This window comes from Sinohyriopsis cumingii, chromosome 1 (genome assembly GCF_028554795.1).
Source record: "Sinohyriopsis cumingii isolate HCF-2022 chromosome 1, ASM2855479v2, whole genome shotgun sequence".
Taxonomy (NCBI): Eukaryota; Metazoa; Mollusca; class Bivalvia; order Unionida; family Unionidae; genus Sinohyriopsis; species Sinohyriopsis cumingii.
In genome coordinates this window covers 84,572,967-84,590,353 of record NC_142961.1, presented here as the reverse complement: position 1 = coordinate 84,590,353, position 17,387 = coordinate 84,572,967, and the positions used below count along the sequence as shown (strand labels likewise).

At 33.4% G+C, this 17,387-nt stretch overlaps 1 protein-coding gene across 1 annotated transcript in view; it reads right to left on the bottom strand.

The window, feature by feature from the left end:
• Positions 1–17,387, bottom strand: part of LOC149807265 (protein zyg-11 homolog B-like) — a 72,708-nt gene that overhangs the window by 17,745 nt on the left and 37,576 nt on the right. Inside the window, exons 12-14 of the mRNA XM_089964194.1 lie at positions 14,002–14,131; positions 12,574–12,626; positions 2,467–2,564 (exon numbers count right to left, since the gene is read on the bottom strand). Of these exons, the coding sequence (XP_089820320.1) occupies positions 2,467–2,564; positions 12,574–12,626; positions 14,002–14,131 (281 nt within the window). The remainder of the gene's footprint in view (positions 1–2,466; positions 2,565–12,573; positions 12,627–14,001; positions 14,132–17,387) is intronic.

Here is a 17,387-nt window from a genome sequence, read left to right as displayed (position 1 = left end):
ATTTTATTTTTTATTACTGTAATTATTACAATAATATAAAACTATTGTCTTTTTTATTACTGCAACTATTCAATAGTATAAAATGTTTATTTTTGTATTACTGCAATTAACATAACTGTGTAAAAATGTGTATTTTTCATTACTGCAATTATTACAATAGTATAAAAATGTTTATTTTTTTATTATTGCAATTAACATAATTGTGTAAAAATGTGTACTTTTCATTACTGCAATTACAATAGTATAAAAATGTTTATTTTTTTATTACTGCAATTAACATAATTGTGTAACAATGTGTACTTTTCATTACTGCAATTATTACAATAGTATAAAAATGTTTATCTTTTATTACTCAGAGTCATCTTAGATATAATCTCTACCAGAGTCCACTGTACTTTGACACATTGAGATAACAGGTTGCGTCATATCAATGATGTAATTATGATGGCCTTAGAAGTTACACAGTAAGGATTGCTATCACAAAAAAGTAAACTTACTTAATTACCATAGTGACAAGTCAAAAGTCATAATTTATTACAGTTATGTCAGTGTGTTACAATCAGAAGTACAGTCAATTTTCATAGGTGGAACTTTTCATTAAGATCTTGTTAAATATAAATGAGTATTCCAAAAAATATGGTTTTCTCACATGTATCTGCATGCTTGTCTGGATAACCCCTGTATCTGGCTTTCATGTTTGACTGGATAATCCCTGTATCTGATTTTCGTTTATGTCTGGATAAAAACTATATCTGACTTACATTCTTTGTCAGGATAACCTGTGTCTGCCTTTCATGCTTGACAGGATAACCCCTGTATCTTATGTTCATGTTTATCAGGATTACACCTATATCTTACTTTCATGCTAGTCAGGATAATCCCTACAACTAACCTTCATGTTTGTCAGGATAATCTCTACATCTGACTTTCATGCTTGTCGTGATAATCCCTACATCTTACTTTCATGCTTGCTGGGATAATCCCTACATCTGACTTTCATGCTTGGCAAAATAATTCCAACATCTGATTTTCATGCTTGTTGTGATAATCCCTACATCTGACTTTCAAGCTTGTCAGGACAATCCGTGTCTGACATTCATGCTTGTCAAAATAATTCCTACAACTGACTTTCATGCTTGTCACGATAATCCCTACATCTGACTTTCATGCTTGTCACGATAATACCTACATCTGACTTTCTCGCTTGTCAAGATTAACACCGATATATGACTTTCATGCTTGTCAGGATAAACCCTGTATATGATGTTCATATTTATCAGGATAACGCCTATATCTGACTTTTACATTAAGTTTGAACATTGTTAACCATAATGCTTAAGTAGGCAAGACATGAACTCACATATAACAATTTATAAACTCTATACTTGTAGGAAGACTAACCTTACAGTTTCAGGTGAATGCAGCCACTATGTTGAATATATTTGACTTTCCAACACTTTAACACAAAATTAGAATGTTCTGACCATGATACGTAAGTCAGACCGACAAGACTGGAACTCTATGCATATCCATGCATAAACTTTTAAAGAGTTTCATCTGAATGCAGCAACTAATTAACAAGATATCTGACTTTCAAAAAGTATGATGCAAAATATAAACAGTGTTGATGATGCTACCAGTGCTGCTAGAAAAGTGACTATAATTCACTATGCAGGTAAGACATTATTTTCTAACAAGAAAAAATATTTTCTGATTACCTAGTATCCAAATTTTGGGGTCTCCATACATTTCTCTTTAAATTTACTAGTGATCCAAAGATACACATTTTCCACTCTGCTACTACTATTTACAGCAAAGTAATACATGTAGCATTTAAAACTCTTTACTGACAACAAAACGTTCCAGAAGGTGCGGTTAAAAAAGTTTCCCCATGATGGCAGCTAAACAGTAAAGAGAATACTGCACAATAATTTCATGGGCTTATCTGGACCAACCAGAAACACATCAAATGATATGTTCACATGTTAAAATATCAAAAATATGAAACTGCACACACTATAAGCAAAGTGTACAGACTATGTGATATTATGAAAATATGATGAATTTTCTATCACATGGTGCATCTCAGGACTAGGCACTTTACCCCTTTTACCATTGTACTAAAAACTCTTTAATGTTCTTATGTGCCACAGAACATCAACAAACGAATCAAATAAAATCTGCAGTCAAAGAGTATATCCCTCAGTTCTGGTTCATGAAATGGTGAATAGATGCGCATCCATTATTCATGGTTTAATCCCTATTCTGTTTTTTTTCTTCCACATCAAAGACAACCGAGTAAAAACCTTTGAGATAACAAATGAACAAGTGAAAAACTATTCTTTAACCTGTGAAAAATTTGTGTTACAAGCTGTAATAACTCATACAATAAAGAAAAACATATGGAAAATACCCCCCAAAAGCCATGCGATACAAATGAAACAATCAGTGCAAAAATGAACTTACCATTTTTGGTACAGACATGCTGTATGGCCCAAACAGCCCATAACTGGACAGCAGGTGTAGCATGACAGTTTAGAAGGGGAAAGAAGGGCTTGAAAGATCTGTAACAAAATTGTCCAGAATCAGTTTATATGGGAATATACAATGTTAATAAAATTGTATGCTAAAAATCAAAGATATGAAAATATGTAAAATGTCTACTTCCTGAAGACTTATTTTAACCCTGAGTAATCATGTAATGATTGCAAAACTTTAAATCATGCACCAATGATCCAGTTCACTGATATTAATAATACTGAACTTGCTGGTATGGGAGGTATCTATGCTGATATATTTAGGCTGAGAATCATGACTGTTTCTGGGAGTTCGTACCAGTAATTTCTTCAGTACATTTGTGTCCATTACTAAAGTGGTACTTTACATTAGGTGACTTTTAGTGAATGGAACAAAATGTCAAGCTCAAAAATTATATTTTTCATCTTTTGATAACAGTTGCTCTGTGAGAAATATAAATACAGCAACCTCAATGACTCAACATTGAAAATCTTGACACTTTATGTGATGTCCCATGCTTCCTGAACCATAGCAATAAATCCTTTATATATGTTATGTGTTTTCCTGGAATGATTGCAAATATAAAGTTTTGGAGGAAAAAATTATTTTAAAAAAATGTCACTAATTTTTTTTGGTTTAACTCTTAATCATTCTGGAAATGCATAGGGAAGGGACAAAGTGACTACACCCCTCCTGCAGGAGACTACCACTTAGGCAACCTATGTGATATGATTTGGTTTTTTGGTTTTAATTAAGTTTATCAGCATATGATAGACTATACATGGTAGCCTTATGTTTGGTGGAGGAAGAACCTGGGCCCAAAATCCCAGGAAGACCACACAACCCATGCAAAACTGGGCAAGCTGAGACTCAAACCAATACAAATAGCGGTGAAATGGCAGTCGTCTGTAAAGGCTACTGCCTTAGACCAACCAGTCAATGGGGGCCCACAATCTATTAACCATGTCTGGTGAATTTCCAAAGAGCAGTTTAGGAGGATAAAAGAGTTGCTGGTGGATGGATAGAGTGATGGATAAACAGCAAGACAGAGGGTAATAAAATATCGAATCATAGGGATGGGTATAATTAAAAAAAACACCAGGGTGTGATAAATTGTTCCCTTCTACAAAACTATAAGTATTCTCCAACAGCTGTTGCAAACATAATTTTTTTTACACAAAATAAATTATTATTAAAATACAACAAAGTGTAAACTCCTGTGACTGGGCATCAAAGATATAAAACAATTAAAAAAAATATTCTTTCCAAGTTATCAAATTTGTGGTATTAAAACCCAAGATTTTGTTTTTCTTGGTTTGAATATTATTCTTCTAAAAAAATTTGCATCAGAAGATATAATTTTCAAGGCGACTTTCCATTAAGCAAGAGAACAAATTGTAAGAGTTTTAAAATGGCTGCCATGGTGACCATACCGAATGTCAGATCAACACCATTTTCACTTCGGACCAACTAGATACCATAATAAATCTTATAGTTTGATAAGAATATATATTCAGTATAAGTAGTGACAACAAGATTTTCAAGATGGCCACTGTGGCAGTCATATTAGATATCTAAGCAACACCGTTTTCATTAAGGACAAGCTGGACCTTGAAATAATGTGCATGTAATGTTTCATGGCGATCCTACAATCCTCCAAATGGGTTAGGAGGAATAAGAATTACAAACTTGTGCTAAAAGAGAGATGGGTGACCGATGAGGGACAAGCCATCCAATATAAGCTTTTCTGGTACTGTATTATCATCAATTTTTGTGGGGACCAATTTTCATGGTTTTTTTTGTTGCCCCAAACCACAAATTTAAACCCCCAATGAAAAATTAGCCACGTAGGCAGATGGCACCCACCCACCATTTTCTGACAGTGTTTCATTCTCAGAGATTAACACAGCTACTAGCATTTGATAAATCAAGATCAATTCTGTAATCTGGTAACTAAATATTAGCTTTTACATGAGTCTGTTTAATTTTTTTATTTTAACCTTTTGAAACAAGAATTACAAATCATTATATATTTTTCAATGCACACGTTCGATAAGGTATCCGATAGCTGTAAATTTACACTCACTGCCTTTAATTGATATGTGAGGTAAGGATAGAGAGAAAAAAGAGAAAAAGCTTAAGGTATTCAAACAATAGTAATATTAAAAATGAAAGAAAAAATAATACAAATTAACAGTATGTGAAAATTAATTTAATACTTATTCAAATCAATCCTTCATTCAAGTACAACTGTTGTTGAAACATTTAAATCATTCTGAGAGCACATTTCATTTTATCTATGCATTTTAAATCCAAAAGAACAACAATCCTGTAAAATATTATAACTATTTCTTGAAACACTATTATTAATGAAACACTATGTATATACACTAATTACAGCAGAGTATTAAAGCTCACACTTAACAGATTTTTGGACAAAGCCACTGTATCAACATCATGTCAATCAAGTCTTTTGGTACTCAGGTAAATAATTCCCAATTTGCTGAGTTAAACAAGTCAAGCTTTCTCAAAACCACTGATAATTAGGTCTGATCTTTCACTCACTGTCGCGTGAGCTGCAATTATCCATTCAGCGTGAATTGGCTTAATTAATGAAAGGTTTACTAATACTGTGCACTGATCGTCAAAAGTAACATCTTTTTATGTAATGGCATCCATGACCTGTTTAGCATACCACTAGTGTAAGTGTGACTTTAATTCTTCTTTAATAACTGATTGGCCTAGTGTTGCTGGCTGCGTCAGCTTCCTTTGATGTTGAGCACTCAAACGAAAACATGGTAAAAGCGATTAATTTTGACAGGTGTTTTATTTGTGCTCAAAGAGATGAAAGTATTGTTTTAGTGTTGCTGGCTGCATCAGCTTCAACTGATGTTATTCACTTGGTGGAAAACACGGTGAAAATATTGAATTTGCCAGGTCTTTGATTTGTGATTATACAGGAAGAAGCATTCCTTTAAACATTAAAGTGACTGCCGTTTGCATTGGCATAGCTTTTTTTTCTTTTGTATTCTTTATTTTGGGTATTTGTAGAGGTTAAACCAATAAATTAAATACCTACTAATAAACAAACCTTGACAGGCAAAACCATGAATTTAAATACCCACAAAAATGCCTTATTTTCCAAAACCACAAAAATTGAGCCAACGAAAATAAATGATGTTACAGTATATGACCAGTAGGCCTAAAACTGACAAAATGACTGCTGAAATGCAAACTGAATGCAAATTAAATGCTGAATGAATGCAAATGAAATGCAAACAAAATGCAGATTTTATTGGAATATAAACAGACCCAAATAAATTAACACAACAAACTTTTTTAACCAAAGCCAGTAGAAATGAAATTAATGATCTTTTGTTGTTGTTGTTGTTGTTGTGGGGTTTAATGCCATTTTTCACCACATGATAGCTTATGCAGGGCGACCAGTATTACTGGTGGAGGAAGAACCTGGGAAAACCCCAGGAAGAACCACCGACCTATGAGAAGCTACTGGCAAGCTTTCTCACATACCCACACTGGCCAAATCCTAGACTCGAACCCACACAGACAGAGGTGAGATGGCAGTGATCCGTAACAGAGAGCGCTTTAATGAGCTTCTTTTGTTGTAAGAGTGTGATACCAATCAAGATGCACATCATCAATTTATCGATTCTAGTATGAACAGTGGCTGAGAAATGAACACTAAACAGAAAATTTAACCCAAATCTGTAAACCATAACATATGGGCCATAAGTACCTACTTTTGGTAATGAAGTTTCCTCCTTATAATTGTTGAAGTGCAAAGGAATTACATGACTGCTGCATAAAACAAGTAATTCATGCACTGCTTATTAAGAAGCATTCCCTCACAAAGATTCATATTTCTGGATAGGACAGTATATACATATCATACCAAAAAATACTTGTGTGGCCAACTAAATGCATACTTAACTTAAACCACTAACTTCTAAAACATAGGTACTAGTGACCTTTTTGTACAGGTGTGATAATAACAGAGGTGTATACAATCATACAGTTGAATTACTCTAGCATGAACAGCTGAAGCACAAATGTAACCTGTCAGACAAGAAAGAAACAGCAGTCATAGGATAACTCAAATATTATTATCCAAATTATCCTTGATTTGTTTATTCATAAACGTGCCAATAAATATTTTAACAAAGTAAAATTCAAAGGTCACTAGGTTGGGTTCACCAAAGTTTTTTTGGTCAGGCAATGAATATAGGTGTCACCAACTAAACTTAATTCAAAGATGACTATAACCTAGTTTACACATTTATTATGGGGACAATAAACAGAGGTGTCATGAACTAAGCTTGTTTGGTAATTATGTTTTCCCCAATTATTTAAACACTATACAGACACAGGGCAGCACAAGATAAAAGTGTTGTGAAAGTTTATCACACGGAATTTTATCAAATGCCATATAACTTAACAACTTTCCTAGGGTCTGTACCATAGACATTACACCAGTCCAACACACCAAATGGTTTCTTACTATACTGTATCAGTGTCAGCACATCATACCTTTAGAACAAAATACTTGAAGCCTGGCCTGAATTAAGAAAAGTATGATACTAAACACAAGAACTGTAATTATCATCCTCCAAGACTTATTTGGAAGAAGAATCAAATAAAACTTCACCATCTGACTCTACCAGAAATGCCTGTCAATAAAGTGTTGTGTATTTTGAGGTAGTATGCCAGCTTCTTTTTGGAAAAAAATAATGTTGTTGGATGAAATTCTTACATATAGTTGTCTGGAGAATAAGAAATATTTTTATAAACAGTTACTTTGAAAGGAAACTATTTAATCATGATAGGATAATACTAACACTAAAGCATCAGAAAATCTGGAATCCCCGCAAAAAAAAAAGTTTCTGCTACATTTAATAATTAAGTATATCAATGTTTTCTTTCCTTGTCAAAATGTATCATATCTTCTCTGAACATATCATTTCACAAATATATGACTACCACAATCACATTAATTCTGGGGGGAAAATGTCCGACAAGACATAGAGCCTCAGGTCTCCTAGTCAAAGCATAAGAAACCCTGCCAAAATGGTTGGCACATATTAAAAACTTCCCTTTATTTGCATTCCCTAAAATATAAATTGTCAAATATTAACATACCACATCTTAGACTAAATTGCCAAACTTTTACTTTTTTCAAAAACTGCCATCTGTATGGAAACTATGGAATCAAGCAAAATAAATGTACAAATGGCCAAATTTTTAAGAACTATTATACATAATGTACCTTCATGTTCATTAGGGCTGTTCCAGTAAAACATATACCCCCTGGGGGGAAGGCACTTTAAAATTCAACCAACCTACCACAACAGAAGCAATTTAAAAAAATTATTATCCAATGTCAGATATGTTTTAATAAAAAAACACTGCCCCCTACAGAAGCATATTTTTAAAAATAATTTCTGGCTATGGGTTAGTGGGTAGTAGAAGCAAACTTAATATTGGGTTGGGGACAGAAACAATTTAAATGACATCTGGCTGAAGGTAATCTACTGAATTCTTATAGATCATATAATCTACTGCATATCTGTATTTGTATTCATTCATTATAATCAATCTTTTGTCCTTTTGTTTGCTTGTCTGTCAGCCATGTATGTCTCTGATACTGTGAAATCAGAAATTAGGTTAATACAACAATGTCCCTCACTTTTTTCAGTTACAAGTAGGACAAGCTCTCAAAATATTCTTTTTACTAAAATCTTACTTTCATTATCAACCAATCAGGGACAATCAAACCCATATATACTCTATTTTATCTTCATTGATAGTATGGTTCTCATTCTCTCATATCTGTATCAATGCAAGTCCTTCAACAATTCAATGGTTGTAAGACTTTTTCGACCATGCTGACTGGAAACACTGTAAGATAATGTTCAAGTAACAGAAATACCATGGGATAACCAGAGACCAATAAAATCAAATCAAATAGTCAAGTTATCTCCCCTGTAGGGATGCTGCCAGGATTTCAGGATTTACTCCAAGTTTTGTGTGTGTGATCTCCAATGAGGAAGTGGTGGTCTGAGGAATAGCCATTGTTAAATATCACCCTAACACTTAATATGTCACTCTTTCTTACTGAAATCAAAATGCTCAAAGAGTTGTAAAGCAATTATTACTGTGATGTCATTGGGCATGGTCACGTGGTTGTGGTGTGGTCTTGTTTGGGATGGCAGAAAGACCATAGGCTTACTCCATATTTGACAGCTAATTACGATGATGTCAAAAGAATTACAAAATTTCTAACAATTTAGTTGGACTCGGATTAAATACTTGATTCACAATCAGTGAACAGGTTCTAAATTTGATGTTGTTATTTTTTTTAGCCATGTTCCCCCATCACATTCAAGATTTGAATATACCAAAGGTGAAATTAGTACAGTTGCATCCTAAATTATTGCATCCTAAATTACTATCATGGCTACTTTGAATGCAATTTGAATGTGAGACTTTAATGTCAGAACTCATAGCTTCAGTGATTTTTGGGTTAAAAAAATGAATTTCTTCTCAAAACAACTCAATTTGGTGCAGATTACATTGTTTTTTAATGATACTGTGAGAATTGTTGATGTGTAAAAATTGCACAAGAAATGAACGTCAGATCAGAGAATTAATACAACTAGGAAAATACTGATAGGAATATGCAGAAATAATGATATTATTATTTAAACATTATATGTGGTGACAATATGAGTGCTGGTTCTACAACTTTGTAAAATACATCTTGTACAATTATTCTGTTGTTTCTAACAACACTGTCATATGGCAATAATTTCTGCACACATGAAGTTGACCAACTTTTTACTTTAGTCCCTTGCCAATTAAGTTTTAGATTTTACAACAAAATTAAGCACATTTTACCATTTGACAATAATACATAATTACAAATATTTAGATTGCAAGAAAATAGAAGTTACAATTTTATTAAAAGTACTGGTACCAGTAAAACTAAAGGAGATGGTAAAAAAGAATCAGGATGAATAGATTAGTAGTGTAGTAAAGAATCCATATATCAGGATGACATCAAGTATTTTTTCATCAATGTCATCATTAGTTAATGACACTGCTTCAAAATGTTGTGTACTAGATAATAGGAATCCAATCTGTAATACAAATACCAAATGATGGCTTGGAACTAACTGCCAAAAGGTCTGCAGAAAATATCACCATGCTCAAAATATGCATAGGAATAACCAAACATAAACAGGACAAATTTTATCCATCTTGCTTTGAGTTTACACAGATCAGAAAGTCCCTTATGTTTAATGTCATTTAATTTTTGCACACAGAGAGCATGTACTTCATTTGGTAATACATCTGCATGATATGAAAGTTAGTCTCGTTATTCTTTTGTTGCCACAGTGGTTCTGCCAACTAGAGATCTACACACACGTAATTATGTTGTATGGGGAATCTCTGATGTTCCCTATGAGCATTAATCTGTTAATTTTTTCTGAATTTAATATGATCCTCTTCTTCTGTGTATGAATATTATTCTGTGCTGAGGTCTCTTTTCACTGCCTGTCTGAAACGCATATGCATAACTAGCTTGAACAAGTTACTATTCTTTATGGTTGTGCAATCTTCAACTTCTCACAGGTATGGCCCCATGGGTATTCTTTCTTGGATATCTCTGTTCCAAAAAGAAAAGTTTTCCAGAGGTCTCACTAGGATTTTAAAACTAGGAGTCCTTGACTCTGATTTTAGTAAAAATAGGAGTCCCACAAGCAAAAGTTCCAGCCCCCTCCCAGAAAACTATGCAAATTGTAAGAACTATTGGTTGCCATTGAATTTAATTTCTACATTCTTTTTAACACTGACATAGCTCTTGTTTGTCCATCAGAGTGAGTCTGAATTTTACCAATCCAAGGAAGGTCTTATTCAAAGCACTAAGCTAGGCATCACACACTTTCTTACACTTGGCTACTGTCCCATCCAAACTATTAGTTCTAGCAACTTTAGCACTCTCCTGAATCTCATTACAATCTTTGTCAGTTTGCAGCTGAACCCCAAAATACTCATTCAAGCTTAAGTCTCAACATATCATGATTCCGAGGTCACGTGCACTGCTTATTCCATTACACTTGGAAATGAACACAATAATGAAAACTAAAGTTGTTTATTTGATGTACTGTTATAAATGACCACATGTACGTCTCTGGGTCTTTCTGCCTCTGAATTCAAGCACTGTAAATATCAGTAGATTTTCCCACCCAGCTGCCAGTCAAAGCCTTTGATCTTGCCACCCAGCTATTGCAGCATGTTCTCTTGAAGTACTCTTATAAAGGTGACATGTACAGGGGGTGGGGGGCATTCAGCCACTAAATTCTGTCATTGTAAATATCAGCACAGCTAACTGATCAACACATTTTCCCACTATGCAGGTGGCTGAAGCAGGACTCTCAAGTCTTTGAATTTTGTTGCCCACTTAATACATGCATACAGAAGACTCTTGCCTAAGTGATTTTCTGCGTTCCCAATAAAAAATTGACATCCAAATACGCGTGATTAAGCATTTCCGAGACCTCTGAGTTTTCACTAAGATGAACTCTGCCAAAGATTCACTTCCTTGAATCAGAGCTTTGCAGCCTCTTATGCCAATTTTTTCTCTTCAATAATGCTGTATTAGGATTTTAAGTAGAACATTCCCATAGTCTGTTTATTCAGACATGGGTATCTTGAATAAATATAACCGGCATATTGTCCATCAAAACATGTACATCAGACTTGCACTCAACATCAACTTTGGGCTCAAAATCACTCAATGGTATTTCCAGTGACATCTTCCCAATGTCCAACAGATCGATAGACATGAAATTCATTGTCATCATAGCTATCACCAGCCAGTATTTGCTGACTGAAAACGTCGTCTGAAGACAAACCCTGTTGTGATTCAGCCAATTTGGTTTCCTGTGTGGCCCTTATTTGAAACACGCATTTGTAAAATTTCCGTGATGAAAATAAGGTTAAAACTACCATAAAATGCTGTTCCAGGGCCCAATGAATCAATCAAATTTAGTTTAACAGCCATTCATGTCGAACCAAAGTATCCAGCTATCTGGGTGTCACATTAAGTGCTGCGAGACCACTACTTGCAGCACAAATTATGTTGCAAAATGCACTTTTAAAGTTAAAAGTTTAATAAAAATTGCATACTCGTGATGCACGTTTTATATCTGTGACACTGACATAATTTGCAGAACGTGTATCACTGCTTTAAAAGTACACAAAGTCATACAATTTACGTGCACTCACGTGTACTGGCATAATTTTCTGACCCAATGTTTTATTCCAGTTAGACAACTAGGAGGGGGGTTAGATGGGATTTAAATATATATTCATTTTTTTCTGATAACCCCACCAGCAATTTCTCATTTTGTTAACACAACCCACAACAGAAGTGATTTTCCTAACCAACCTTCCACTGTCAGAATCAAAATAGTTTTTTTGAAGTGCCATCTACCCGTGGGGATATATATTTTACCGAACAGCTAAAATGACTTCTGGATAGGCAATTAAAAATTTACATTGCACATAGTCTCTACACCTGCTTAGCAATCAATATTGTTATTTGAACTTATTACTGAATCTAAAACAATCCAATATCTCTTGTCTTTTTCATATAGAGTTGCATACCAAATTTTAGTTTCAATCCAAGAAATCCTTCAAGAGTAACAGAATGGAAATATCTGTGATGGAAGGGGACACTAGACATTATAAGTAAATATAAGTAACACTATACACCCTCGTAAAAATACAGTGGGGCATTCAAAAGTAAAAAAATATCAATTGCATTAACCACTAAAGCAGATTTCAAGTTGATATTGTGTATCTGTGTCATTAATTGAAGATATGTATATATACCACACTAATATGTCTTGTTACATTGTTGCATAACTTGAAATGTATCTATTTTATATAAATGGATCTGTGTATGTCTTTCTCTTTGAGCTCGTGTAGATTGTCACCTCATTTGTATCACAACAATTCTACTCTTCTTACCTGTATGCTACCATTTCTCCCTGGGGCTGTTCCCATGACAGGACTAAACGATGCTGTAAAAGAAAGTTAATCTGTTCATATCTAATGTACCAGTAATAAAGATTATGTAGGCCTGTTGTACAAGCAATTTCCACATAACATATCATTTCTGAGATTTTAATACACATACTTTTATATGATGCTTATTTGGTGCTTGCTAATCTAATATTCCTTGAAAGAACATTATATATTTGCCCCAGGAAATTCATCCAATAAAATTAGTTTTAAAGTATGTGGACATTTTTAGATAAGGTAAACCAAGAGATGTGATACAGTTCCAAACAGATTGATGTCATGCAATGTCTCAATGAAAATATTGGAAAATGTGCACAATGCCCTGTAGAACTCACCTTGATACTAAGAGAGTATCCTCAGGTGATTTTGTCATACCCAAGTCCTGCTTGATGAACTTGCTAGCAATGTAGCTTAACTTCAAGGTCAGTTTAAAGGTACGAGTAAGTATCACTCACCTACAATGTCATGTTTCCCCATTATGTATACAAGCATAAATGATATTTTTCAAGTCCATGTACATAAAAAGATGGGGACAAAATCATACTGAATTTCTTCAAGAATACTGTTGTGATTCTTTAATATATAGTTCAATATCGGGGAAAGTTATAATTTTTATAAATACAGTGAATAGGTCTGGTCTGGTGTAAAAATGTGTTAAATAACATTCTGTGCCAGAAATAAATATCAAACAAATAACAAAACAATAATGTCTCTAATTCAATATCCTACAAAGATATGAGAAAAGTAAGTTTATCTTAAAATTCACAAGTTACTCTTAGTAATATACCTATATGTTTTATGCTGAAATATACTGTAGTAGATACAGCTCAACTACTGTGTCATGGGCTCCAATTTTGGAAAGCATTAATGCTAATAGATATGCCTTTTCCGTTGGAATTACTGCCCTCTAACATGATATTCTCTGTTTGTATTGGTTGGTAAGGCCCTAAAAAGTTAGTCTTGCTTGAGACCAAGTGAAAATAAAACCAAATTTTGAGAAGATTCAAGATGACGAAAAAAAATTATTTTAATTTTTGTTGAAGTTAAGTTAAAGTTTTGTTGAACATTATGCATCGTGCACAATTTAAGTCCATGAAGCCTTTCAAAAGTAACAGTGTGGAAAGCAATGCTGCAACATGTAAACAGACATGGATGTAAAGTGAAGGGTTGGACATCTGTGGCCAATATACTATATACCCTCTTCACAGAATATGGGCAGAGCATAAATAAGATGGATGTGTTGCACCTTCTTGTAATGTTATACTGGAAGCTTCTCTACTAAGATAACTGTAACTCTATCAAAGTGTTATAATGCCTTGATATCAGGCCTGATAAATTCATAGATAACACATGTAACAAAACCAGAGATCATACCAGATCATCTAAAATATCATGTCTATCTGTCTCTGCTATCAGCCATTTATCCTCCCCATCACTGGCCAGGTGAGCAATAATTCCTGCTGCAAAGTAACTCACATCAATCTGCTGGGCATGCAGGAGATGTCTGAAGAAAAAGTCACGTGTTATATTTCACTTGCAAAGCTGCATTCTTACTTAGAGATAATTCTGGTTATGTATAAGCCACATTTTTCAATGATAAAACAGTATCATAATATCTGAAGTAACAAAAGAAAGTGAATTTTATGAAATGAAAAAATGGAATTCCAGTGAATGAAAATTTCCTTGAATGATTCAAACTGCTATAAGTTATGATCCCTGAGGAGGTAAATACACTAAAACAAAACTGTGATATGGAAATTAAAGAATCCTTCATATGCATCGGAGTCGGACAGTAAAACTACAACCTGAGGGTCAGAATTTACATCAGACACACAGCCTTGACAAATGCCTGATGCAAAATAAAGATGACAATATATCAAATTTCTTATTCAACACCGATGCATCATAAAGGATTATTTTGCTCACATTCCAAAATGGAACATTTTGTAAGTCAACAAGGCAAATGATGAATACTAACAGAACTTTTAAACAGCAAAATGCCAATTGGCCATTTTCTTACCTAATACAGAGCATAAAAAAAGTTAGATTTACACTGAAACATTCAGTGTAAACAGTGACATTCAAATATATCAGCATTCAAACAACATTAATCCAGACCATCGATGTAACCATAATCCATAGCAATAAAAATTTAAATTTAAGGTAAAAAAATAATATTTGCTCATTGGTGATGATAGTATGATTAAATGATACAGCAAATAAATAATGCCATAGTCCTGGATTCAACTTTAGCTGGACCTGATTTTCCCTTCATAGATAATAATAAGACAATAAATTTAAAAGCAGCAACGAAAAAAAACAATTACAAAAAAAAATGTTTCCAGCCTGAAACTGCACTACATATTATGTACCTGTAGCTAGGAAGGTAAGTGAAAAATGCCCCGTTTACATGACACTACCATCAACCAGTGCTGCTTTATGATGTAAATGTATCGCAATTTAATGTTTACCCCAAAATCATTGTGAAAGTATGGTCTTGTGATTATGGAAATCAGGCTGAGTTTTGTGTACTAGGCTTGCAGCAGGCAGATGATCATGCGATGAAGGATAGCAGTTTACATAATGAAATACTATTAGAATCATTCACATGCAACACTGAAGGATAGCAGTTTACATAATGAAATACTATTAGAATCATTCACATGCAACACTGAAGGATAGCAGTTTACATAATGAAATACTATTAGAATCATTCACATGCAACACTGAAGGATAGCAGTTTACATAATGAAATACTATTAGAATCATTCACATGCAACACTGAAGGATAGCAGTTTACATAATGAAATACTATTAGAATCATTCACATGCAACACTGAAGGATAGCAGTTTACATAATGAAATACTATTAGAATCATTCACATGCAACACTGAAGGATAGCAGTTTACATAATGAAATACTATTAGAATCATTCACATGCAACACTGAAGGATAGCAGTTTACATAATGAAATACTATTAGAATCATTCACATGCAACACTGAAGGATAGCAGTTTACATAATGAAATACTATTAGAATCATTCACATGCAACACTGAAGGATAGCAGTTTACATAATGAAATACTATTAGAATCATTCACATGCAACACTGAAGGATAGCAGTTTACATAATGAAATACTATTAGAATCATTCACATGCAACACTGAAGGATAGCAGTTTACATAATGAAATACTATTAGAATTATTCACATGCAACACTGAAGGATAGCAGTTTACATAATGAAATACTATTAGAATCATTCACATGCAACACTGAAGGATAGCAGTTTACATAATGAAATACTATTAGAATCATTCACATGCAACACTGAAGGATAGCAGTTTACATAATGAAATACTATTAGAATCATTCACATGCAACAGTGAAGGATAGCAGTTTACATAATGAAATACTATTAGAATCATTCACATGCAACAGTGAAGGATAGCAGTTTACATAATGAAATACTATTAGAATCATTCACATGCAACACTGAAGGATAGCAGTTTACATAATGAAATACTATTAGAATCATTCACATGCAACACTGAAGGATAGCAGTTTACATAATGAAATACTATTAGAATCATTCACATGCAACACTGAAGGATAGCAGCTTACATAATGAAATACTATTAGAATTATTCACATGCAACACTGAAGGATAGCAGTTTACATAATGAAATACTATTAGAATTATTCACATGCAACACTGAAGGATAGCAGTTTACATAATGAAATACTATTAGAATCATTCACATGCAACACTGAAGGATAGCAGTTTACATAATGAAATACTATTAGAATCATTCACATGCAACAGTGAATGATAGCAGTTTACATAATGAAATACTATTAGAATCATTCACATGCAACAGTGAAGGATGGCAGTTTACATAATGAAATACTATTAGAATCATTCACATACAACATTGAAGGATAGTTAATTTCCACTGAGGATTAGAATTTGTATTAGACACAAGATTCTGCCTTGCGTCTGATGCCAAATTTTGATCCTTTGCATCAGACATGAGGCAAAGCCCTGTGTTTAACGCAAAATTCTGACCCTGAAGGTAGAATTTTCCTATCTTACACCAATGCATTATGAAGGATTACTTTTCTCACATTTCTAAATGAAAATTGGGGGAAGAAGACAAAATGGCATATTGTGACTACTGATGAAACTTTCAAACAGCAAAACAACAAATATTTCCTGACCATAAGATTGAGTGTAAAATGTCAGAATTACACTGAAAGAGTCAGTGAAAACTTTAAATATTGTTTAAACATAACAGTGTTAGAAGAACAGTAGTTGTGACTGCTAAGGTAATAGTAATACAAAGGCCAAAACTCTGTACTGCTGAGCTTATGCAAGGATACATATGTGACAGATTAATAAATACAGTCCACTTTTATACATAAAATTAATTAAGACAAATAAAACATTGACACAATCATCATCAACTTTGATCTAAAACTGATTTAACCTTTATAAGGAATACTGAAAATATGAATTTAAAAAAAATAATTACAACAACAACTTAACTTACTGTTAATCTGTACAAATAGCTAGATCAATCAGTGCAAAATGTCATTTGCTTTACTCTATCTTCACAGTATGTATATTGCAATTAATGATTATCCTGATTATTTTGAAAGAATGCTCAAGCTATGATAAAACTTGAGATCTGGCTTGTCTGTGTACACTATTATCACTGTAGAAGTTATGTGATGGAAGACAGAAGTAATGTGATGG